Below are 24,768 nucleotides of genomic sequence, written 5' to 3'. Positions count from 1 at the left end.
TTGGCCATCGTTCAGGTGCCATAGAACAACTCAGCTTCATACCCAACTCTTCAGGATCATGAAGAGAGTAATATATTAAGAGACAAAGCTGTTGAAATTCACTGGGTTTGTAGTTGTTACAAACTTCATGCCTAGCCCAGGCTGAGTATTTTAAAAAGTTTTTAAGCTATGCAGGGCCAAGGACAGCATTAAGTTCCCTCCAGGCAAATCCAAGGGCAGCTCTGTAGTACTGGCATTTCCAGCTTTGTTTGCAGCCAAAATTCCAAGTGCAAACCCACATGGATGGGCCCTTGTACTCCTTGTTGTGGACTAAGGCCAAAGCTTTGCCCAGCTTTAATTCTTATGTTCATAAACAGTCAGACAAACATTATGCAATGGAACACAGGGAAAACATTCCCACGGTGCCTGCAGAGACCAGGATCATGTCGGACATCATTCCCCCTACCCCAATCCCTCCCAGAGAAGACAGACCTGCTCTACATTTTGCTCCAGCTCCGTGACATTGGGAAACAGCTGATCATGAACTCGAGGTTCTTCCACAGCCTTCATCACATCATACCCGAACCAGAGTGATTTGATGATTGTCTGGATGAAGCAGAAAGCCACAACATTAGTACATGACCTACCCCTGGAGAAATTGGACATTGGTGTCTCAAAATACTGCAGTGAAAGAGAGCCAGATTCCTCAGCATGTTAGGCTTTACCCATACAATACTGCCTCTAAACCTGGTTGAACGGGACACAGGAGATCACCCCAGTATACAGGGCTGCTCAGGTGATTCAGAGCCACTGTAGCATAAATATTTACAGAGAGAAAACATAAGCAGGAAGCAGAATGGACCACAAAAGCAGAACTGCAGTGGGTCTGAGCATCTTTATAGATCCTGCCCAACATGGCTGTGCTTTAGAGGAGGAATTCAGAATCCCAGATCCCAATTGCTCAGTTGAACCCTTCTGTCTATAAATAAAAAGGGCAAAACTGTAGGGCATTCAAAGTTAGTGCCTGAATTTTGCACTTCTCTGTATCTAGACCACATATACCCTCCTATCACTGCAGTGCCCAAAGAGGGACAGCAACAGCCTTTATCAGAGGAAGCAGAGCACTAGGGTGACAGCTTCTTCCTGTGATAACCATAAACACTTTGTAAGGCTGCTTCTGTAAGAAGTTTGTACAGTGGATCATGAGGATCCACATTTCTAAAGTGGACTCAAATTAAGCCTAGTTAGAGTTCCAGTAAATAGAAAAGGAGTACTTGTGGCACCTTAGAGACTAACAAATTTATTTGAGCATAAGCTTTTGTGAGCTACAGCTCACTTCATCGGATGCATTCAGAGTTCCAGTAAATGTGACCTGTAGCTGTGCAGCACAGCTGCCATTTGAGAGTCCTGCATTTGGACATGCATGTAGAGAAATGCATGAAGGAGCAGGTCCCATGCAAACCATGTAGCTCTCAGAAACATAAATATTGGAAAAGTTAATAACTTTGCATGCCTGTGAGGCAAGTGACCTAGATTGTCCCCTTAATTGTCAATAAGTTATACTGAATGAGCCTCAACAGCAGCCTCTGCTGGTCTTCTATTAAAGTGTACTTGGACCATTATCACCCCAAAGCAGGGCACACCATGAAAGTTACCTCAGAAGCTTGGAACGTTGTACCAAATCTGACTTGGATTCCTTATCTCCAAGGATAGTAGATGACAGTATTTGCTAACCAACTGTTATTGACCCACTAACTCTTTCAGCAGCCTAAAAAAAATTCACCCTTTTGCACTCAGGAAAATCTCATGCAAAGAGCCAGATACAAATTTTCACATGCTCAGGAATGTACACAAGTACAGGAATTAGTGTAAACAACAGTGGGTTGTACGCACACACAGGTGCTTTTTAAAGTAGCCTTTTTAAATGCCTCCAAAAGCTTACGGCATTGTGTAGGTACTCAAACTTTTTTTTGTTTGTTTTTTTGTTTTGTTTTGAGATCATGTTACATTAGTTATATTACAGTAAAGTGCATGGCAGAAAAAAGTTACTTCTGCACACAGCATAGTGGTATACCTGACACTTCTAAAATGAAGGTTTTCTATTGCAGATACCATTTTCCACTGTAACAGTGTTGTGAGGGTTAGGCCAGCAGTCTTCATTATGCATTTCTACATTTGTTAGGGTTATAACTTTAATGTACACTAACCATTTTGTATTGATTGGATTATATATACACACACTTGCAAGAACAGTGTCCTGCTCGGTTGATTAATTGTATTAAGTTCTGTAGAAACATAACACATGCATTTAGGATATACCAAATTCTTTTGACTTGGGACATTATTCTAGTCTCCAGAGCACAGTGGAATGATTCAGATGGGATGTACGCTAGGGCTCCGTATAGCTGCAGCTAACCCAGGTAGGTCCCATGCTCCAGTTTTCCTTAAGTAGTACTTTGCTCCTATGGAGCACTTTCACCCATAGACCGAAAGTTCTTCACAAAGATGGTCAGCATTGTCATCCCCATTTTATCAATGGGGAAACTGAGGCACAGGTTAGTTGATTTTCCCAAGAACAGTCAATGGCAGAACTGGGGATAGAGCCTAGATTTCCCAACTCCATCCCAGTTGTGAGGTTACATTATGGCTGTTTTCTTGTGTGACATGCTCACTGTGACGTTCTCCATGTAAACAAAGCATGTCGATGACACAAGATGTGAGACAGTATCCTGGAATTCAGCAACATTGAAGAGGACATATCTATCCACGAACCTTAAGTGAAAATGAGCTGAGTGCGATGCTGTAACTAAGAGGGTGAACACACCCTTGATACCCAAGCAGGAGACTATCAAATAGATGAGGGAGACCCTATTACTTCTATATACCCCATTAGTGAGGCCATTATTTGAACAGTATCTAGTTCTGGTGTCCATGCATCAAAAAGGGTTCAGGAAAAGAGCTACAGGAATATTTCAGGTCTGGAAACCATTCCTCATAGACTGAGCTTCCTAAATCTCTCCATTGAGTTTACTCCAAGAGAAGGTTAAGAGGTGACTTGATCACAGTCTATTAATACCTACATGGGGAAGAGATTTGTCAGTAAGTGGCTTTTTAACCAAACAGGAAAAGGCATAATGGGATCCTATGGTTGGAAATGACAAATTCAGATTAGTATTATGGTGCAGGTTTTTAACAGTGACGGCAAGTAACCACTGGAAGAACTTACACAGGGCAGCTGTGGATTCTCCATCATTTGCAGTCTTTATATCCAGATGATGTCTTAAAATATATGCTATAGTTCACAGACATTATGGGCTTGATGCAGAAATGACTGAGTGAGGGGTCTGCATTTTGTAGGGGGTCAGACTAGATTGTCAATGTTTCTTTCTACCCTTAAAATTTATGAATCTCAAGGCAATCTCATGGGAGCCTTCCCAATGAGAAGCAGGATGGAATGACAGCTGCCTCTCCAACCTTGTCTGGCCTCTACTATCTGTCTCCTTATCCATCCCACAGTGACACATACCAGTGCTGTTGCTGTGGTGATTTTTGTTCCTCCAGAGGCACCAACCACCATCTTGATCTTATTTGTTTTATCCACTAGGATTGATGGACACATGGAGGACAGGGGCCGTTTACCTGTAAGAGTGCACAGAGACATTAACTTGTACTTAATTACATGCTCAGCATCTGAGCCCACACCACCATAGCTTGCTTAGGCTAGAAATACAGAACACAGCTACCGATGGTCTTTTGCAGATCCCAGATCTGCTGATTCAGCGCACAAGTCTCTCTCTTCAGCTGCCAGGGGGATTCTCCCCTGTCATTGGCTTTGTAGAGGGGGTGGGAATGAACTACAAGAGTTTTAAGCTGGTCCCTGACATATGGGTACACTTCAGTATGCCAGCTATCCAGATATGTGCACCCATACACTGGAGGCCAGGGGTCCAGTTCAGAATTCATCCTTGAGTAATGGGCTCTTCCTGGTCGCTTTCCTGTCTGCGTGAGAACCTCTGTAGCTCTAGATTTGATTGGGGAGACTCCCTTGCACTAAACCCCTGGCCCCCCATCCAGGGGTGAAAGTAAGTCGAGTGACTTACAGGTACGCTGGGGCCAGCTCTGGCCCCTGGAAGGGGCGGGGCCTAGGGCACAAGGGGTGGGGCTGATGGGGGGGTCAGAGCCAGCCCCAGCCCACCCTGTAAGGTAAGTGCCCCCCTACTTCCCCCTCCAACAGGGGTAGCAGCAGCATCCTGGGGCTCTGGGGGCTATTTAAAGGGCCTGCGGCTCCCCTGCTTCTACCGCCCCGGGTCCTTTAAATAGCCCCCAGAGCCCTGGGGTAGCGGGGGCCCCTGGAGAAATCGGTCATTGGTGTCTCAAAATACTGCAGTGAAAGAGAGCCAGATTCCTCAGCATGGTAGGCTTTACCCATACAATACTGCCTCTAAACCTGGTTGAACGGGACACAGGAGATCACCCCAGTATACAGGGCTGCTCAGGTGATTCAGAGCCACTGTAACATAAATATTTAGAGAGAGAAAACATAAGCAGGAAGCAGAATGGACCACAAAAGCAGAACTGCAGTGGGTCTGAGCATCTTTATAGATCCTGCCCAACATGGCTGTGCTTTAGAGGAGAAATTCAGAATCCTAGATCCCAGTTGCTCAGTTGAGCCCTTCTGTCTGTAAATAAAAAGGGCAAAACTGTAGGACATTCAAAGTTAGTGTCTGAATTTTGCACTTCTCTGTATCTAGACCACATATACCCCCCCTATCACTGCAGTGCTCAAAGAGGGACAGCAACAGCCTTTATCAGATTTCAGAGTAGCAGCCGTGTTAGTCTGTATTCGCAAAAAGAAAAGGAGTACTTGTGGCACCTTAGAGACTAACAAATTTATTAGAGCATAAGCTTTCGTGAGCTACAGCTCACTTCATCGGATGCATTTGAAGTGAGCTGTAGCTCACGAAAGCTTATGCTCTAATAAATTTGTTAGTCTCTAAGGTGCCACAAGTACTCCTTTTCTTTTTAAGAATATCAGAGGAACAGTGGGGGGGTGGGGTGGGAGGGAGAAATACCATGGGGAAATAGTTTTACTTTGTGTAAAAGCCTTTATCAGAGGAAGTAGAGAACTAGGGTGACAGATTTTTCCTGGGCAGTAGAAGCAGGGGAACCCTGGAGCCGCTACCCCAGGGCTTTAAATAGCCACCGGAGCCGCTACCCCAGGGCTTTAAATAGCCGCCGGAGCCCCGTAGCTGCTACCCCAGGGCTCCAGCAGCAGGGCTCTGGAGGCAATTTAAAAGGCCTGGGGCTCCAGCCACTGCTGGGAGCCCCAGATCCTTTAAATTGCCCCCTGAGGAAGCCAGGCTGCCCCCATCTCATCGTCATTGCCCCATGATCCACCCTTGTCATTGGCAAAAGGCAGCTTTTACATAAAGGGGGGGTGCACATCTCTGACTCCACTTCACCTGTAAAAAAAAAAAAAATGTAAACAAGGGAAGCAAAGGGAAGACACCTGGGTTTAAAGGTTGGCAAAAGACAGTGTATTTTTTTCAGAGCTGTATTCCAAAGGTATCGTGGGGGAGGAAGAGCATACACACGGACACAAATGTATTTTAAATATTTATGCAAATTACTTGCAGCCCGCAGATTGTTGGAATGCTGCATGGTTGTGCACCACTCCCAGGGCCTCCCGCATTCACTCTTACTGCCTCCCTAATCAGCGATGTCCAAGGCTCTCCTGCAGTTGTGGAGCATTGCACTTGGAGTAATTTTTGAGCTCACCTTTGTGAGGGCTTCAGACAGCTGGAGATAAGCAAGTCCCAGCTGTTTTCCTTGACACTACAAATGCTTGTGTTCCTCTCAGCCAGCCAGTGCATACAGATCACAGTAAGGAAACATGATCTGTAGTTAATGAGCTTTTATCAGTGATGCAGTATACAGAACATAGATGTTTCCGACATGTGACAGGGACTTCGACTCAGTGAGAGGTCAGAGGATGATGTCAGTACAGAGTCAGTGAGAGGTCAGGGGATGCTGCTCTTTAGCTGGCAGTCAGCATCACTTTGGTATGCAAAAGACAGCCATGATACTGGCTAAGGAGAGGGCGTGAAGTGCTACCTGGTTCGATGAAGTTTGCAGTAGAGGGAGGGACCCCAAAGCCATTGATGATGTAAGGTGAACTGAAGTCATCCATCTCATCGTTAAATATGATTCCACTCACGTTGGAGCGAACTTCTGAGCCAAAGCTAAATAGAACAAGCAAAAGGGAAGGCACGTCAAACCCAGACTCTAGGTCAAGGACAAGCTTCAGGTAAATTGTAGATCACATGAAACTAGGGCTGTCGATTAATCGCATTTGACTCACGTGATTAACTCAAAAAAATGAATCGCAATTAAAAAAATGAATCACGGTTTTAATCTCACTGTTAAACAATAGAATCCCAATTGAAATGTATTAAATATTTTTGGATGTTTTTCTACATTTTTAAATATATGATTTCAGTTACAATACAGAATACAAAGTATACAGTGCTCACTTTATATTATTTTTTATTACAAATATTTGCACTGTAAAAATGATAAAAAATAGTATTTTTAAATTCACCTTATACACATACTGTAGTACAATCTCTGTATCATGAAAGCGCAACTTAAAAATGTCGATATTTGTTACATAACTGAACTCAAAAACAAAACAATGTAAAACTTCAGAGCCTGCTTGTCCACTCAGTCCTACTTCTTGTTCAGCCAATCGTTCAGACAAACAAGTTTGTTTACATTTACAGGAGATAATGCTGCCCTCTTCTTATTTATAATGTCACCTGAAAGTGAGAACAGGCGTTCACATGGCACTTTTGTAACCAGCATTGCAAGGTATTTATGTGCCAGATCTGCTAAACATTTGTATGCCCTTTCATGCGTCGGCCACCATTCCAGAGGACATGCTTCCGTGCTGACGATGCTCATTAAAAAAATAACGCGTTAATTAAATTTGTGACTGAACTCCTAGGGGGAGAATTGTATATCTCCGGCTCTATTTTACCCGCATTCTGCCATATATTTCGCGTTATAGCGGTCTCAGATGATGACCCAGCACGTTGTTCTTTTTAAGAACACTTTCACTGCAGATTTGAAAAAACACAAAGAAGGTACCAATGTGAGATTTCTAAAGATAGCTACAGCACTCGACCCAAGGTTTAAGAATCTGAAGTGCCATCCAAAATCTGAGAGGAATGAGGTGTGGAGCATGCTTTCAAAAGTCTTAAAAGAGAAACACTCTGATGCAGAAACTACAGAACCCAAACCATCAAAAAATAAAATCAAACTTCTGTTGGTGGCATCTGACTCAGAAGATGAAAATGAACGTGCATCTATCCGCACTGCTTTGGATCATTATCAAGCAGAACCCATCATTAGCATGGATGCATGTTCTCTGCAATGATGGTTGAAGCATGCAGGGAAATATAAATCTTTACCGCATCTGGCACAAAGATCTTGTGGCGCCTGCTACAACAGTGCCATGCGAACGTCTGTTCTCACTTTCAACAAGAGGAGGGCAGCATTATCTCCTGCACATGTAAACAAACTTATTTGTCTGAGCAATTGGCTGACCAAGAAGGAGGACTGAGTGGACTTGTAGGCTCTAAAGTTTTACATTGTTTTATTTTTGAATGCAGTTATTTTTTGTACATAATTCTACAGTTGTAAGTTCAACTTTCATGATAAAGAGATTGCACTACAGTACTTGTATGAGGTGAATTGAAGAATACTATTTCTTTTGTTTATTACAGTGCAAATATTTGTAATAAAAATAAATACAAAATGAACCCTGTACACTTTGTATTCTGTGTTGTAATTGAAATCAATATATTTGAAAATGTAGAAAACATCCAAAATATTTAAATAAATGGTATTCTATTATTGTTTAACAGTGCAATTAATCGCAATTTTTTTTAATCGCTTGACAGCCCTACATGAAACTATTGTATCTCAGAGTGAGACCTCATCACCCTGAAAGGGACAAGCCTGCACTCAGAGAGCACCTGGCAGACAAACAGGGGCATTAACCAACCTCTGGATCTAACCTGGGGGGAACCATTTCTCCTCTGCCTTTCACGTTGTGTAGTAACCTTCTCTGTACAGGAGACACTGCCACCGACATGAATGAGAAACTATTTACAGCCACTTTGCATGTGTAACTATCCCAGGTGTGAGGACAGCAGAGAATTAGGACCCAGCTTTCCCATACCGGAGCCAAACCAAACCTCCAAATACACAAACGTGCCTAAATGTGCGGGTTGAACTCTGGATCCAAACCACCCTAGGGGTAGAGATGCATCATGGAGATAAGATTGAGTTGCAAGCTCAGATCCAGACCCATCTCTACCAGAACAGAGGCAGTATTTTCACCAGAACGCCACGGCAGCATCATGTACTTCGTTTACATTTTCTCATTACTGATTAAATCACTCGGCAATTGAATAAATTGCAATCGTCTTTATAACCCGCTAGTGTCTCGCACCCAATTCATTCAGTGATGCCACAGCCCAACACTTGACACGTCACAGGCATTTTGATAGGTTGGATTTGAGCTCACCAGGAGAATCAGGCAGGAAAGATTCACTCTGAGCAGAGGGGAGGAAAGGCCATCCTGGCTGCAGTCTGGTAAATAAGGATAAAGCCTCTGTTTACTAACTAAAGAACTCTCTTAATAGCCAATAACAGTGCAACACTTAGTGTGCCGACAATGGGCAGAGCAGCTGAAGTAATTATACTTCCTTTGTGATGATAAAAGGAAAGAAAGAAACAGGAAGAGTCTGATAATTTAAGGAAACATTAATTGAAAAGAGGTATTTGAGTGCAGTAGGGGATTCCCGGACGGCAAAGCTCAGGGACAGAGGGGTTGGAATAGGTCACGGCAAAATTAAACAAGAGTGGGCTTGAATGCAGCATAATGGAGGCCTTATATCTTATGTGTCCTACTCAATAGTGTGGGACTCAGCATTAGGGTCCTGACCTGTAAAGTGCCCTCAGCTCCCATGGATTTCAATGACTGTTGAGGGTGCTCAGCACCTGGCAGGACTAGACCAGAGAAAAGTATAGAATCTAGAAGTCCAGTTCAAGTCTTACCAGAGCAGTGGCACCTATATGACTCCAGTAAAGGGAGTTCCAGTCAGCAATTCCTCTACCAGCGACTAACCCACTATGGAGATACCAGTCCAGTGATGTTTATACCAACCACAGAACCACTATGAAGATGGCAGAGGCCTACATGGAAGTAACGTCTGAACTCATACTATTGGTTGATGGTGCTGGTGGCGGACACAGCACTGCCATCATCAGCCACAACGGAGAGATGGGATGTACCGGCATTATCTGGAGTGTAGTACTCTGGCTCATAGTAGTCGACTGGATGGGTTGCGTTGTCAGTGATTTTCCCCCGTAGGTTATCTGCAAAGAACTCAGAGGTCATGTTCCTGATCACCTGTTAGGAGAGACAAATTCAGCTCAATGCTACCAGTAAGTTTCAATTAAAGATGTAATTCTAGAATGCTGGAACCCATGTGAGATGGCTCACATCAGACCTTGAAAATTGTCTGGAATTCTTTGTTCCTTACAGAAAGCAGAACCCATGCTGCTAGCATTTCAAGCTTTCATAAAAACACTATACACGCAACATTAATATCACTGAGGTCAGTTCACATCTTTCATTGTCAAAACACTTTATGGAAGTCCCTTGTCACCATCCCCGTGAGGTAGGCAGACAAGTCTAATTATCCTTGTTCATAGTCTGTTATTGTCTGTATAGCGTGTTGAACACCACATGCCACGGAAGTGCAAAGTATTATCTATATTTTGTAAATTCTACTGACAAATCAACGGCTGCACACTGCCCACAAACACCAGGGGAAATTCCTTTTTATATCCTTGGCAGGTCAGTCATGGATCAGTGGTAACATATGACTTTACATTTGGATTCAGATCTGTGTTTCATCAACTTGCGGATAGCAAACAGAATTCTGAAGTGTCCTTGGAACTATCTGGGGTCCCCAGCTGGAGGCTGTAAGCCAATCATCACTTGGTTTTCATAATGCTTTGGACATGCAGAAAGATCTTGCTTTTAGGACAGGGAATACAGTGACTTCTCTGCTATTTACCTCCGTAATGTTGACAAATGCTGGATCTCCCAGTAAAGTCCTCTTGGCATACGCAAAGCGGAAGGCCTCCACAATGCGGTGGTAAGTCAGACCCTTTTTCTCCATGGTTGTGATGCTGTCACTGGAGAAATTAAATCCTGGCAATAGTAAATAGTACATTGTGAGCATATCTGAAAGCACATGGCCAGTGGGTGGCAAACAGGAACTGGCTCTGAAAGATGGTCAACTTGAAATCTAGTAATTTTAAGAAGAGACTCTGAAGCAAATATTGCCCCAGCCTCTGAGCCCCAACAGCCATTGCTTGGGGTCTGACAGTCACCTTTAGTTTTTCCTTTTCTGTTGTTGCTGCATGAAAGACCCATCCGGAAAAAACAGGCCACTGACCATACAGATTGCTGTAAACACTTCAAAGAGAACCTGTCCTCTAGTTTCTGTTAGAGTGACCTTAGGTGTTACTTGCAAGAATGGCAGGTAAGCACATTTCAAAGAGCAGTGTCCCTTTCATTTCCACACATGCAGGTATCAGAGGACACCCATCAAGAGAACCCTTTTCGTTCTTGAGCCTTTTCTTTCATATGCTGAGGCCATACCCTACATTTATGGAAATAGTGGGCTGATTCCCAGATGTACAAAGTGTTCTGCTAACAGCCTTCTGTCACTCGCCACTTCAGAACTGCGGTCGATTAAGAATGCTGCTGTTTATCTACCGAGGATTGCTATGGCAGAGCAAGTCAGCTGAACAGCCATGATCTTTGGGAATCCCAAGGCTGCTATCACCTGTCACAGTGTGGCTCACTGAGGCTTGCTCTTACCTTTCAGTATGTTGAGGATGAGTGCTAGCACTGGGCCACTCACAGGGGCACTGGGTGTGTACATGGTGAACTCCCCGATCGTGATGTTTAAAGGATTTTCACTCAGGATCGGAGTATAGTCTCTTAGGTCCTCTGTTGAAATGATACCCCCTAGAACAGAAAGAAAAGCCATCTGTGGCCCTGGGTTTACATGATCTCCAGTAGGAGGAAGAACCTATCTTCCCCCTTCCCCATCCTTGCTGTGACTGCCAGTGGTGGGAATGCAGTGGACTCACCATGATTGTGATCTAACCAGTGAGATCCCACAGATTTACTGAGATAAGGGGATGTGTAAATGGAGATGGGTTTATCCCTTTCTGACTCAGGGCCATATCCCCAGCTGGCAAAAATCTGCATCACTCTTGGACTGACTTATACCAGCCAGGATTCTGGACATCTGCTTCTCTCGTTTTGGGAGACTGGTAACATCCAGGAGTGAGCCACAGAATCCTCTTGTTTTACAAGGAGAAAAAATGTTGGGGTGGATGCAGTTGCTCTATGCCCCCCACAAGTGGAGTGCTTGGTGCAGTCTGTTTCCAGCCTCACAGGAAGGGAACTGATGCAGGGTTTTCAGAGTGCAGTGAAGGAAAGTGGTGGCCAACACTGCGTGAACAGGGATTATTTGTCTCTACCCTCCCTGCTTTTGGGGTATCTCATCCATGCTGTATTACATCCCCTGAAAGGGATGTACTCAAAGGGTCAGAGAGCATTCCTGAGGGAGCCCAGCCAGGTGGACCATACACCCAGGGGAGAAACAGTGAGTGATTTTAATTTATTTTAGCTCAAGGGCACTTTAGAACTTGTGGCCACATTTTCAAGAAAGCTCAGCGCCCAGCAGCTCCCACTGAGAACAAGGGGGGTGGGGTGTAGAGCAGTTCCCAGTTGTGGGTGCCAGTCACTTTTGATAAACTGGACTTTGGCAGTTCATGCACCAGAGTGCTGAGCATGGTGTGAGCTAGACAAACTCTTATGAAGGTTCCTATCCCCATGAGCTGACAGGCCCCCACACAGAACTGAAGGAAAATGGGTAAACTAGGTGTCCCTGGCCCTCGGTGTTCAGAGATGTGGCTGACAAGTGACAGAAGAGGGACAGGACATGCAAAGGTGGCCCAGGCCCATCTAGAGGCTGCATCCAATTCTGATCACCTCATCTTAAGAAAAATACAGTAAAAACTGACAGAGCTCCTGAGAAGGGCAATGAAGGTGACTAGACTGAGCATAGAAAGGATAAGACAGAAGAGACTGTGGCTTCTATGTACTGATGTGGTCAAAACCAAGCCATCCCTCTTACCCCTTCTGTCCCTCAAGTTCCCCATTGTACTTTGTAAAGTGCTTTGAGATCTGATGAAAAGCGCTATAAGCTGTGGATCATTATCGCATAATACAAGAACGGGGAGGGGGGAGGGGCACTCAGTGATGTTAAGAGTCAGAGCATTTACAACCAATTGAAGGAATTACTTAAAAACAAAAAACAAACAAACAAACAAACAAAAAACAGTATATAGTCAGCTGGAGGAATTCACTGCTCCAGGAGGACAAACTCAACAGGTGGGTTACTACGGTTCTGTGAATTCCAAAGCTATGTACAATGTACACGCTAAGCCTATGCTTCTGTCACCATTTAGTGGCCTACAGAGGGTAAGAGCCCTACTCCCACAGACAGAACAGATTAAGGCCACATGGTATGGGCCTATGTTTTTAGGTATAAACTATAACCTGAGATGCAACCTCTGATAAGACAGCAGACCCCTGATCTGCTATGGGAAGTCAGTATTTCCCATGAATCTAAAGGAAAAGATCTTTGGATCAGAGATTTCACTTAAGGTTATTTACTGGCTGGAAAAAAGAAAGAGTCTACACTTTTTTTTATTGTTCCCCCAAGATTAAATTTAAATTGGGCACAAAAAATTCTCCCCCAAAAATTGTTTATCTCCAATAAGATGCTAAATCAGTGGTTCTCAACCAGGGTTATGCATACCCCTGAAGGTACGCAGAGGTCTTCCAGGGGGTACATCAACTCATCTAGATATTTGCCTAGTTATATACAACAGGCTACAAAAAAGCACTAGCGAATGCAGTACAAACTAACATTTCATACAGACGATGACTAGTTTATACTGCTCTATATACTATACACTGAAATGTAAGTACCATATTTATATTCCAATGGATTTATTTTATAGTAATATGGTAAAAATGAGAAAGTGAGCAATTTTTCAGTACCAGTGTGTTGTGACACTTGCATTTTTATGTCTGATTTTGTAAGCGAGTAATTTTTAAGTGAGGTGAAACTTGGGGTATGCAAGACAAATCAGACTCCTGAAAGGGGTACAGTAGTCTGGAAAGGTTGAGAACCACTGCTCTAAATCATCAGCCCCATGACTACTGACTTATAACCAATGACTCAACTTCAGCCAGCTGCTAATGGGTTCCACTTTCTTTGGCCATTATAAAAAGTTTTGCTAAATCAGAGACTTGGTATCACAGCAAAGATTTTCATCCACAGAAGCGGAGCTTCTGCAGCTCTTCTTGATGAATAAGTTTGGGGTGTATAAAAAAAAAAAAAAGATACTCAAGCCCCTGGTTTCTCACCTGCCTCCCTAATGTCTTTGACAATTTGCTGCGCCAGACTCCCCGTGTAAAAGGCATCTGCTCCCTCATTGGCTAAAGTCTCATAGGTGTTTGCTAGTTTGGGCATCTTGATGACATCCCCCTCGTTTAGGATCGTTCCTCCTCTGCAGAACACTTCACTGCGGGGGAAAGGAAAAGAGAGTGAGTGAATCAGCTCTGACATTGAGCTTTACCCCAGACATCTTTGGCTTTGAATTGCACAGTATTCAGGCTAACAGCTTCAAGAGAAAACCAGGACTGCTGAGTTAGAAGACATGCTATTCACATGGTCCCCCAGACACAAGTACCAAGACAGTAACGCCATGCATGCTCACTGAACAACATACACAAGGAACTTCTGCCTCAGAGTTAAAACAAACTCAAGGCTCAGTACTTTCCAAGTGTAACCTACACTAGTGGAGAGTGGCTCTTTTTGTCCAATAGACTAGTAGCTGGTCCACATAAGAGATCAAAGCTACCACAGAAGCCAGGGATGGGGCTTGTCCTTGAGCTCAAATGACAGAGGCTCATACTGCTGGTTCTGAAGTTCCTGAGTTCAAAGCTTGTTGCCAGTCCAAGCAGGGGCAGTTATAATAGAACCGATGCAGGCTCCAAAGCGCTACCTACCACAGTGAGGGGTTGCTTTCAATCGCTTTCTCTTTTGACTTGATGACTTTTGCTAGAGCTTTCCCAATTGGGAACCCTTCTCTCGCCAGCTTGATGTTGGGCAGAAACAGGCTATTCCATGGCAATCTGCCATGCCGCTTATGAGCCATTTCATAACCACGAATTTCTCCTGGAACCGCAATGGACAGGCCCCCTGGAGCAGACAGGGAATACATTAGGCCATTGGGCAAACAAACACTAAGCAAGAGCAAAGACAGAGTTGTCTTTACGTGTACTCATTTCCAGAACAAGAAGTGAAGGGGATCCCCTCCATGGCCAGGTCTTCACTAGAGCTGAGCAAACAATTGGTTTTTTACTTCAGTGGCCAAACTGGGAGAGGAGTGGGGAGAGAAACCAGGGAAAAAATTGGACTGGAAGCTGAGTTTCTCACCAAAACGAAAACACAAAATAAAACAAAGTTTTGTTTTTGAACAAAACATTTCATTCAATTCAAAACATTTGGGGTTTTTTATTGTGTATTTACTATTTAAGTAAATCCAGCTATATTTCTAAATGAAAACATTGTTTCAAGAAGTCAAAATGTTTCATTTCAGAAGTGTCAAATCAAAGCATGCAGATTTCTTTTTTAAGCTGAAGCTACTTGCTGAATTCAAACAGTTTCAGTTGATGAAAAATGCTGTTTTTGGCAGATAAGAGTTCAGTCTAAAAAAGGCTGCCTTGCTCTCATGTTCACTTAGCAAGGAAGCTGTTTGATGGGAATCGCCTGCATGAAATGGGTGGTCGCATCTCCTGTCTTTACAACACTTCAGCCCACCCATACAATCACGCTGTGTGACGGAGCTGGCTTTGGTCCAGTCACTCCCTGTACATGTTCGGGAACTCTTGAAGCAATTGCTGGTAGCAAGGGGTTTGGGGTTTTTACCCAACACGAGGCCCTGCAGTGTGGGATGGCGTCGCTGGAGCTAGCTGAACTGATGAAGCAGCTTATGGCTTCCAATCCAAAAACAGGGCGAAAGACTGTAGGAAAGGGCACAAATACAACCAGAGCTGAGAGCTGAACCATAGGACCCTCATTGCATCCACCTGCACTGGGATGGCTATTGGGTGTGGACATGTTGCATTGTACAAGTAACCCATGCGAATGGGATTTCAGTCCATGGGTTGGTGCAATGACGTGCACCTCATCTAGACGGTTCCATTTTTATTGGCACCTCCCCAAATTGTAATGTAATCCTCAGATAGCAGTTTTCCCCACAGAGACTTTTCTCTTCCCCCGCTCAAATACAGTTTTCCCCCAGCAAAAGAACTTGCTTTCCTAAGTCCCTCAAAGCACTCTGGGAAGTCAGTTGGTTTAGCTACTTCATGTCTTTTAGATATGGTTCTGTTTCCAGTCAGGAGAATTTCTGCCTCTCCTCTGGACCCTCTAGGTCTCCAACTGGAGCCACCTTTAATAAGACAGTTGAGTGATGGCTCTAGGGCAACACAAGCATTGGTGAGATCTAAGAGCAGGGGTTCTTGTCTATCAGATCATGGGGATGAAAGTGGCAGATGTTATGCTGTTCATGGCAATACAAAATATGGCCCCTTAACAGTTGTGTATTAAGATTAAATTTTTTACATTGTTCTTTGTATGAATGAGACAATGGGTGCTGTTGTGACTGACTGTCATGGGCGAGACAGTACGTTCTGATCTCCTGGACAAGTGAAGATACACAGCACCAATCAGCAGGAGGAATAAGAGATTTCTGGGGAAACTGAGAAGGTGAGAATCCCAGGTGGCTGGGTAGGGCCAACTCCAGCCACAAGAGGCAGAACAGTTAGAAGTACTTTGAACCCAGGAGATATTGCAACAGTAGCTAAAGTTTGAACAGCCCAAGGATCCACTGACTGGAATCAACATGTCGGCACCACCTGACATCTCCTTACCTTTAAGGGAGAGCTCTGTGTTGTTTCCAAACATGTCCAGGGATGCATTTTTTGGAGCCACCTCTCTTGCATTAATGACTTCTACTTTTCCTTTAAAGACACAAGGAGTAAGGCTGGCATCAGCTCTTCGCTCTAGACACAGCACACTGGCTTTGTGTTACTGAACCTCTGAACTAGAACCCTACAGCACTGAGAGCTAACTCCTGCATTGGTAGGGCATGTCGTCCATCAGAACCACCCTGCGCTAGGATAGAATTAACAACTTTGCTTTAGACAGAGCCATGTCTCAAGTGAAGTGCTGCCCATCATTTATGACAGACTCTCTTACCTGTGCTGGTGTAGATGGTGAGGAAGAGACCCCCTCCGATTCCCATACTGTGAGGATTCATGAGGCCCACGCAGAGCAGAGCTGCAATTGCAGCATCCACTGCAGACCCTCCTTGCTGAAGGATATCCCTGAGCCGGCAAAAGAGAACAAAATTATAGTCCAGCAGCAGTACAGCAGCCTCTTCTCCAGCACTTTCAGGACCTCCTTGTACAGGTCAGCTCGCAGGGCAGCTACAGGCAGGCCTTTGTACCAGATTTGGACTGGCTACAGAGCTTCCGCCAGAGAGAGACACACAAGAGGTGTTCTCTGTCTAAGAGATACTTTAATGAGCTGCCCTCTCTGAGGCCAGCGGCTCAGATAAGGTATGTTACACATGGCATCACCTAGTGGCTGAACATGATAAGACTGTTTCAGCATCCCATCACAGCCGCCGCTCCCTCCTTCAGGCTCTCAAGGGGTCGCCTGATTCAGCACAGAGGCAGGAGGGAAGCAGTATCCAGTCACCTTCTCAGTGTTTTATTCAAGATGACAAAGATGCACCCTGGTTCAGTTTCACAGGGAAGAAGCCTGCAGAGCTCTTCCTTGGTAGCATCATCTACTCTCGAGCGTCCCCCACCTTACGGAGTAATTTTTAAAAAGCAGCATCTCCTGCTGGTGTGGGCTGGACAGATCTGTATTAAGATCAGCTTGAAAACCCTGCTGAGGTTTTCCAGAGCTGCCTATGGCATTTAGATGTCCAGTTCCCATTTAAATGTAAAGTGGGAATTAGCCATTGAAAATCCCCATGGAGATTGGAAAAATGGATTTTAAAAGCGGTTTGAAAAGTTTATTTCAGTCATTTATGCGATTCCCATCCTTGTGGGCCCATTGTGCATAGCTTAGATTGCCAGCAACCACGTTTCTCAGGCATGGGGAGCAAACCAAGCATTGCAAGACTCCTCAGTTTTGATATCCTGACCTTAATGACAGATTACAGAGCACTAGTGCATGCTGCAGGCTGAGAGCTAGCAGAGCAGTTCCTGAGCGAAAGCAAATAAAAGAGTTTGGGTCCTTGACTTTCTTACAATAGCTAAGAGAATGTACGGACGTGAGTAAAGAGAGATACCTTCCAATTATTGAGCATGGCCCAGCATCCGTGGCTACAGCTGCTTTCTTGTAGAGATGTCCATCCTGTGCTGGGGGCTGCAGGGCTGAGCGCAGTCCGAAGAAAAACCCCAAGAAAAGGACCAGGCCCACCAGGAAGCCAGTCAGAATCCCAACTATCAAATAGCGCTTCTTCATCTTTCTGTGGAGAGAGACACTGTGAGCAGGCAATCCCCACGGGGCCTACAGGCAATCGCTGAATGTGGTACCAGAGGGCTGCTTCCAGCAGCCCGTTTCAAATACACTGGAAATGAATGTCCACCTAACTAGTTTCACACTCTGGTTTCTCACCGGTTGTCTCCTCTCTTGACTCCCAATTAAAGCAGGAGAGGTCCTGCGAAGAGCAACTGAAGGAGACCAAAGTCACATTCCATTCAGAGAAATTAGAGACTCAGCCTAGTCTGTCTGGAAGGGCAGTAGATAGCGAGGAGCTTTTCAAAGGCACCCAACTCTCATTGCCTTGGTTAGGACCGGGGTGCCTAATTACCCCTGTTGACTTTCAAAACTCAACCCCACACCAAAAAGCATAACGAAATCATTGGGCATGCCTGTTCTTACTCTCATGCACACGTGAGAGTAAGAGTCCTCCGTGTCAGCGGGACAGTGCTCAGTTGCCATCCATCTCAGTTAACTTTGGGGAGCCCTATCAAATGCTGTGACAGACTCCAGCTCTATTACGTTCCCGAGACCCTTCAGTCAACAGTGTGTAATTTGAACAACACTAAAAAGCTCATCGCTGTCTGGCGTGGCCGGTCTCCTGCAGCTTTCTGCTCATGAGAGCGCCTGGGGAATAATGGAAACAAACATTCCTGCTCGCAGCAGCTGAACCAATTTTTTTTTTTTAAACTAGAGACCGAAGTTCGATTTACTGGATGGCAGTTACCAGGATTGCTCTTTTTTCCTCCTTTTCCTCACATCTCATTCACCCCTCCCCCCTTCTTGTTTTTAAATCAGGTCTCCATGGCTATTCAAACGTAATTGCCAGTAGCTCAGTCAATCAATTAGCTAACGAACCTGGCCCTACTGACCTGCAGCAATTGCAAATATTTCCCACCCTTGATTTATTTTTCATTCACAGGTATATTCTATTGATTCCATCACTACTTCATTGTGTCCCTCCAAGAGTCTTTGGGTCTTCATGCTGAGCATCGATTACAAGGAGCAGATCAGGGATTCTAGCATTTTAGAACAATTACAGAATTCTCCCTCCTCATCTGTTAACAGGCCCCCACCCCCTCGGCCCAGATAATTCTATTTACTATTAATATAGCATCACCGTTGTTCCAGTTTATAAGTACAGAGCCCTTCAAACCCCGCTCCTTTTACTAAGATTTTAAGCCAGCAAACGGTTTTGCAAGAGCTGCCCATCCTTCTTCAAAAGGAGCAGGCCAAGATACAGTAATTAACACAGCGAGCATCTAGGGTAGATTACTTCACATTGTAGCAAGTAAATACTTCCACAGAGAGTAGAGGAGGCAGGGTCAGGAAAAGCCCCAGGTACAGAACTTGATTTAAGCTGAAATAAATTATAAAATGTCTGGCAATGACTTCACAGGAGAAACGCTGTGTTTTCAAATTCTGGAATCAAAGCAATTCAGAGATACATTTACACTTTAACTATCCCCAGCTATTGTCACTTGTGGAAGCATGAAGGTACCCAAAGAATAAATAGCTGTCCTCCCTCTGTGCAAGATCATGGGGTAGCCATCGACCTGCATTATATACACTTTCAATCCTGACATTCTGAGCACATTGTCCCACTAAACTGTTCTAGAGGCAACATACCAGTATAGGCACAACCCACTCTAAGTGGTACGACATGCAGAGTACTCAGAAGGTGTCTTTTATCCTATTCCTAGGTGCAACAGAAACCATTTGCTTTCCCAGGAATCAGGGCCTTATTTCCCCAGAAACAGCTGCACTGGAGGTAAGAAAATAAACGTATCTTCTTTTAATTGCTTTTGATTTCCCACCCCCCCCTTAACAGTACAGGTTATTACAGATTTAATACAGCCAGCACACTTAGTGCAATAGCCATGTTACCCAGATACCTTACCAAAGCATCTGCTGTGCGCAGAGAGAAACCAGGCAGAGGCATCGTGTGACGAGCAGATGGGACTGACCCTCTCCAGTGATGTAACAGTCCCAAGGCAGGATGCGATTTCCAGGCAGGTCAGACTAGCTCGCGCTGCCCTGTGGCAGAGGCACATGCAGTACCAGCGAGCTATGGAGGGAGCCAGTGCAGAGGTCACTGGAGGGAGCAGGCCAGCCAGGATGGAAGCAGGGTGGGTAGATTGGCCCATCAGGGAGGAGATTAGCTGAACACCCCCCCACAAACGTATCATTCCAGCCGAACACAGCTCAGTGCGCCATCCTGGCCCTCTCTCTATTAGTGGCCATTGCATTGCTCCTGCCATCCATGCACTGAAAGCTTTCTAAGCCTCATCGCTCATTACAAAACTAATCTACTGCCTGTGCCATTACGCATGTGAATCTTAATGACAGGCAGCTGATGGGGAAAGGGTGAAGCCTCTCCGTACAGGTTCCCAGCTTGCTTTACACTAGACCGTTCTAAAAATCAGTGGCATACTTGTCATACAGTTACTGTGCCTGGAAACAGAGCAGCCATTATGCCTCCAACAATAGCTTACTCAGCCTTGAACCTTAAAGACAGTTTTGTTTATTGGCCATGAGTTTGGACTGGCTCTGTCCTTGGCATGTTACGGAAAGAGCCGCAGGATCTGTCACCAGGCAGGAGGTCTCCTCTTCTGTGGCTCATCTGAAGGACGACTCCTCTACCCCGCAGCACAGGGCATGATCACTAGTCCCGAGGCTGGAGCTTCTGAATCATTGGAAGCGGTGCTCTGTGGCCTGACTGTCCTGTGTCTGGCAAGAAGCTGTGGGGCACAGTGTCAGACTTACGTGACCTATCCAGCCAGGCTTCTGACAGATAGGTGGTCCATTCTTACAATGGGGGAGGGAGGGTTATCATAGGCCCTTTATTTTAAAAGAGACTTCTTGTTTCTCACTGTTTATAATCAGTGCAAGTTACCCCAGTACCACAGTGATGGGCATCATCCCAGACCAGTAAGGGCCCAGCTGCTAGGCGACCACACACAGAGCCTCTGACCCCCTGAGCCCCATGCATGGGAGTCAAGCACAGCCAGTCCCCCTGTAGATGACAGCCACCCTGAAGAGGATAAGGCTAAGACCAGGACATGACTTCCCGCGCCCTAGCTCAGCCCAGCTGGAAAGACATAGGGAAGGGTTGTTCAGTGCCCCAGCCTGATACCTGGGAGGGAGCACCCCCATGCTCCTGCCGGGGCTGTGCAGCTCTGCAAGGCCTCATCCGCAGGGCTGTGCCTATCAGAGAGCTGGGCTCTGTGTTCAAGTGTCACAGTCAGTGTTTCAGCTTAACTCTCAGCTCAGAATTCAGCTCCCAAGTGTCCTTTGGGCTTAGAATAAGTGGAGCATCCAATGAGTCTTCTGTCAGGAGATTAGGTCCCCAGCCTTGCAGCGACTCCTGTGATCTAAGAGGTACATTTCTGTTTCTAACTTGTATAATCTGTGCCCAAGTCCTGTGGAAACAGGAAGAAAAATCATGCACTTGGATGGGCCAACCAGGACACTCAATAGATGTGGACCTACAGCCGGAAGAAAAAGAGAAGCCAGCTCAACAAAATGCAGCTGCGTGAGACGGAACATGTCAGGGAAGAGAGCAAGAGAAAAAGTTTGGTCCCTGTAGGAAGCTAGAGGACTGAGCTACAGGAAAAGCAGGCAATCCTGAGGAGAGCCAGGACTAGAACCAGAGCCAAGAACACACTAGGTCTTTACTGCCAGAGTTAAAGAAAAGCTACTAGGTTCCCTAGCCTATTGTAGGCCCCACCACTAGAGGGCAACATCCCCCCTACACACAAGAGCCACTACATTGCAGCTTTGAACATAGGAAGGAAGCCTGTGAATGTTGATGCATGAAGTTTAAGTAGTACTGGCCAATGTTATGACCAACATTTCAGTACTTACCCCAATGCCTCTGGCTAGGTGGCATAGACAGGTGTGTTAAGTGGACAGCCTAGTTTTTCCCTGTTGAAGCTGGCTCTTTTCTCCAAGGATTTATTGGTGGAACTAGTCAGAACAATTACTGCGCGCTGCCATCTGAAGCAGCAAGTGCTGGAACTCTCTAGCAAGCTGTGTTCTGCAAGTGGTTTTAACCTCTGAACCCTCTTGCCAAATGCAGCTCTGGGGACGCTTTGTTAGTGTTTCAGTCAGACAGCGCTTCTCGGCAGCAGGAGACCGAGACGGAGGGGCTATAAAGTAATTAAAGGCACTGCAATTACTTCTCAGACATCAGGGTTGTGACATTGTCCAATGCTAGGCAGGAAATTCAAAGTCAAGTCTGACCTGTCTGAATTCATGTAGGGGAAGAACAGCAAACAACAGAGTTACGGTTGGATGAGCAACTTTACCAGTGAGCTGTGTTAATTTGTGTCACAGTTTTAATAGTCTTAAACATATAGAAGCTTTATTTAAAAAGCCAGCACCAGAGCCTAGTTACTGCCAGGCAGGGGCATTCAAGTTCAGACTGTTGTGCCGGACTTACCAGGGGCTGAGAGGAGGTCTCATGGTGCTCACTTCTGGCCACATGAAGGAACAGCAATGAGTGGCTCTGAAGGGAGGCAAAGCCCCCTCTGTGCCAGAAGGCAGGTTGCATTGCCCTGAGAACTGGAGCAGGATGAGGAGAACAGAAGGGGGGACATTAAGAGGGTTCTGTGGGCCACCTGGAAAAGCTGAAACAGTCACACACACACACCCCTGCTCCAGAAAACTAAGCATGTCAGAATTTGGTATTTTCCCCTGGAGGCCAGAATTTCCAAATGCACATAGTTTAAGGCAGGGGTTCTCAAACTGGGGGTTGGGACCCCTCTGGGGGTCACGAGGTTATTACATGGGGGGGTCACGAGCTGTCAGCCTTCACCCCAAACCCCGCTTTGCAGCCAGCATTTATAATGGTGTTAAATATATAAAAAAGTGTTTTTAATTTATAAGGGGGGGTGTCACACTCAGAGGCTTGCTATTTGAAAAGGGTCACCAGTACAAAAGTTTGAGAACCACTGGTTTAAGGTCTCGGGTCATGGTGGTCCAAGAGACAAGGCATTCCAGATCAGGAACCAGGGGCAATCAATTATTTTTTATCATGGTCCAAATTTCTTGGTCAAGGTATTGTCAAGGTCCAGACTCAAGAGAAAAATACAAAACCAATAACAATACTGGTAATAATAAGTAAATAAAAAGATGTTGCAGTCCATCCAAAAGTGTCTGGCAGTCCAGATTTGGCCCACAGTCCACCTATTGACTACCCCTGCAAGTCTAAGTGGTCAGAAAAGTGGGGCTATCATAGCTTAGACGGGCATTTCAATCATAGCAGCTAGCAGTGCTTTCTAGCACAGTGCACAGTAGCAGCAGCCAACATTTGTCCATTAGCCAAAAACTCGCAGGCAGAAAGATATCTGGATTCTCTCCTCCAAAGACACCAGCGCAGCTCATAGGAAGAGGGCGCAGCCAGATTCCATCACTTTCCAAAGCAGCATGTTGCCTTTAGCCTACCAGTTAGAGTAGAATCCCTTGTTTCCCAGGGACCATTCCCTCAGTTGTGGTTGTCAGTGCTTTTCCCCATACATCTCTGTACTTAAGTTAAAGCATTTGCCAATAAGCTGCTAGGATACCAGATGATATTCATGATTGATGTATGACTTCTTTTCATTCTCCCTCTAAAGGCAGGTTTAGCCATTAAGCTAAATAAACCATCATTTCCTCGCTCACATGTCAGCCAATGAACTCATTTTACCTCTATGTAACAGAGAAAGCAAATTGATTTTGTCAGCCTTGGAAACCTTGATCATTGCTAGGGTGTTTTATTCAAGCCTAGTTAGCCATTGTTTATATCCTTGGAAGCTCCGGGTCTAATTATGTGTTCATCCAAACTCTCTTCCAACTGTTAGTAGGGTCAGGGCCAGCAGAGACACACTGTGTGCAACAACATCCCAACTCATCACTTCTGTACAGCCCATTAAACTGTGGTGGTTTGCGCCACAGGACACCTTTTAGCAATGGGAAAAAGAAAACTAAAACCACCGCAGTAAAGGCAGAGAATATATTGACTGTGTCCATGGCAGGTTCAGACAACAGTGATTTCAGGTGTTAGTTCCACTTCCTTTGTGCAGAAAACATTCAAGATTTTTGTTTCTTTTGAACCCTAAACAATAATCAGTCTGTTTAGTCTCTATTCACACACACCTGCTTCAGTGGTTTTGCTAAGATTTATCCTAACATAACCTCTACTAACTCGCTATGGTCTTTGTCCCGCTTAGTGGTTTATGAGCCTGCTACTGCTTCTGAGCTGACAGATTTGGTTGGTCTTTTAGCTCAAGCAGTAGAGGCTTATGCTTTTAGCTCTGCAGTTCCCAAGATTAGTCCCTATAAACAACTTCTCCGGGGGTGTTATTACACAAGCTACACAATCCTTAGTAGATGTAACTGTGGGGATCCTTTAACACTGTAGTTTGATAGAGTTGCTTAAGAACTCCCAGGTTGTGAACACATTACCCGGAACAATAAGGGTCTTGTTTCATGTACCACTGAAAAGAACTGGTGAGTGTGTACATACACATCATTGCCCTTCAATGAAACCAAAATAGCTCAACTGTAGGTCATAGGCCCAATATTGCTAGCAGATAATGGAAATTCTTTCAGCACAATTGGTACCTTGCCTTTGAAACAGGAAATGTGCTCTCTATTGCTGCTGTAGCCATCAAATCCAAGGTGGCCATGGATTTGTTACCACGTATCCCAGACTTGAAATATTTATTGTACAGAGAATCAGAATCATCCCATAAATCAAAAGACACAGATACTCTTTTCCAGCTACAGTCAAGCAGTCCAGTGGATCTAAATTGGGAAGCTTTTGCTTTACCTACCAACCTTTCCTAAACACACAGCACAGATAAATGTGACCTCACCATTTATTACAAGTCTCTGTCTATAGGACTTCTTGGTCTTCAGGGTAGTTCTTATGGCACTCACCCATTTCAATTCATCCAGCATGCTGCGCACCGGGTCTCTCCCACATCTTATGAAGCCCTTAGCAGCAGAA

The 24,768-nt window shown here is 45.0% G+C and overlaps 1 protein-coding gene across 4 annotated transcripts in view; it reads right to left on the bottom strand.

Annotated features, from left to right (window-relative positions):
* GGT1 (gamma-glutamyltransferase 1) overlaps nucleotides 1-24,768 on the bottom strand; it is a 60,538-nt gene that overhangs the window by 7,837 nt on the left and 27,933 nt on the right. For all 4 annotated transcript variants that reach the window (XM_038372942.2, XM_038372941.2, XM_043498269.1 and 1 more), the window contains 11 exons: nucleotides 17,581-17,760; nucleotides 16,476-16,603; nucleotides 16,148-16,237; nucleotides 14,222-14,414; nucleotides 13,577-13,734; nucleotides 10,946-11,095; nucleotides 10,134-10,270; nucleotides 9,273-9,460; nucleotides 6,094-6,221; nucleotides 3,506-3,618; nucleotides 472-585 (listed from right to left, as the gene is read on the bottom strand). In XM_038372942.2, coding sequence (XP_038228870.1) covers nucleotides 472-585; nucleotides 3,506-3,618; nucleotides 6,094-6,221; nucleotides 9,273-9,460; nucleotides 10,134-10,270; nucleotides 10,946-11,095; nucleotides 13,577-13,734; nucleotides 14,222-14,414; nucleotides 16,148-16,237; nucleotides 16,476-16,603; nucleotides 17,581-17,756 — 1,575 coding nt within the window. In that variant the 5' untranslated portion in view covers nucleotides 17,757-17,760. The remainder of the gene's footprint in view (nucleotides 1-471; nucleotides 586-3,505; nucleotides 3,619-6,093; nucleotides 6,222-9,272; nucleotides 9,461-10,133; nucleotides 10,271-10,945; nucleotides 11,096-13,576; nucleotides 13,735-14,221; nucleotides 14,415-16,147; nucleotides 16,238-16,475; nucleotides 16,604-17,580; nucleotides 17,761-24,768) is intronic.

Source organism: Dermochelys coriacea, chromosome 15, assembly GCF_009764565.3.
Source record: "Dermochelys coriacea isolate rDerCor1 chromosome 15, rDerCor1.pri.v4, whole genome shotgun sequence".
NCBI lineage: Eukaryota > Metazoa > Chordata > Testudines > Dermochelyidae > Dermochelys > Dermochelys coriacea.
Note: the sequence above shows the minus strand (reverse complement) of the source record. Positions and strands in the feature narration are given on the sequence as shown.